Source organism: Muntiacus reevesi, chromosome 1 (genome assembly GCF_963930625.1).
Source record: "Muntiacus reevesi chromosome 1, mMunRee1.1, whole genome shotgun sequence".
In the NCBI taxonomy this organism is placed as follows: Eukaryota; Metazoa; Chordata; class Mammalia; order Artiodactyla; family Cervidae; genus Muntiacus; species Muntiacus reevesi.
This window is the reverse complement of record NC_089249.1, coordinates 188,084,110-188,085,705: the sequence shown is the minus strand read 5'-3', so window position 1 is coordinate 188,085,705 and position 1,596 is coordinate 188,084,110. Positions and strand designations below refer to the sequence as shown.

At 43.1% G+C, this 1,596-nt stretch overlaps 1 protein-coding gene across 1 annotated transcript; it reads right to left on the bottom strand.

Moving 5' to 3' along the window:
• Positions 1–924, bottom strand: LOC136155810 (olfactory receptor 7A17-like). The gene has a single exon (XM_065917943.1). It carries the CDS (start codon positions 922–924, stop codon positions 1–3), a length of 924 nt encoding a protein of 307 aa, XP_065774015.1.
• Positions 925–1,596: the final 672 nt, after the last annotated feature.

Genomic DNA, 1,596 nt, shown 5'->3' with positions numbered 1-1,596 from the left:
TCACCTTTCAAAGATTATTTTCAGACCCCTCTTTAAGTCTTTATTTCTCAGGCTGTAGATGAAGGGGTTCAGCATGGGTGTGACCACAGCGTACATCACTGAGGCTGTTGCACTTGAGTGTGAGCTGTGGGTAACAGCAGAGCTAAGGTACACTCCTAAACCCATACAATAAAACAAGGAGACAACTGAGAGGTGAGATGCACAGGTGGAGAATGCTTTATACTTCCCCTGAGCTGATGACATTCCTTGTATGGAGGAAAGTATCTTAGAGTAGGAGTAAAAGATGCCAGTGAGGGGACCACCAGCCAGCAAGAGAGCTACAGAATACATCAACATGTTATTGAGAAGGGTGTCAGAACAGGCAAGTTGGATCACCTGATTGAGTTCACAGAAAAAGTGGGGGATTTCTAAGACTGTGCAGAAAGCCAGATGCAACACCATTAAGCTTTCTAACAAGGAATTCAGGACGCTGATGACCCAGGACACCAGCACCAACAGTCCGCAGAGCTGGGGGTTCATTATGACCGTGTAGTGCAGAGGGTGACAGATGGCCACGAAGCGGTCATAGGCCATCACGGTCAGCAGTAAAACGTCTAGTACTACAAAGAGTGTGAAAAAATACACCTGGGTGATGCAGCCTTCAAATGTTATAAGTTTGCTCTGAGTCTCGATATTCCATAGCATCTTTGGGATGGTGGTGGAGGTGAAGCAGATGTCCACAAAGGACAGGTTGGAGAGGAAGAAGTACATGGGGGTGTGGAGTTGGGAGTCTGAGCTGACGGCCAGGATGATGAGCAGATTTCCGAACACTGTGATCAAGTACATGGTGAGGAAAGACCCAAATATGAGAGGCTGCAGATCTGGTTCCTCTGAAAATCCCAGAAGATGAAATTCGGAAACCCTTGTTAGGTTTTTTGGTTCCATTTGGTGAAGGAGACTACCAGGAAGGGGGCAAAATGACATGACTAATTTTCTCACAAACGTGCAGTACTCACATGGGTGAATTGCTGCCTTTTATATTTTGCCATCCTAGAATATTTTAAGAAAGCAAGGATTTTTGAAATTATCACTGGTATTTATGGTCACCAATCTATCAAATGACTTCCCCAATGGTTCAGATGGTAAAGTGTGTGCCTACAATGCGGGAGACCTAGGTTTAATCCCTGGGTCGGAAAGATCTCCTAGAGAAGGAAATGGCAATCTCCTCTGCAGTACTCTTGCCTGGAAAATCCTATGGACAGAGGAGCCTGGTAGGCTATAGTCCATGGGGTCAAAAAGAGTCAGACACGACTGAGAAATTTCACTTTCACTCTAAAGATATTAACTCCAAAATTTTGTTCATAGATTTTTTGCACTTTGGGGAACCACTTGAGTCATCTCTAACTAGCAAACTTGGGTAACTATCAGTGTTTCAACCAAGATGTCATGTATTCGAGTTTTAATGAAAAATTATTTCATGCATCTTAAAAATTTAAATTGAATAGTGACAAAGTCTCAATATTGTCATTGCAGGAAATGCAGCGTGCTGAAAACAAAAGCTCCTAAGATCCCGTTTTGGTGACAAAATATAAGCCAACAAAAATTATATAGCATGTC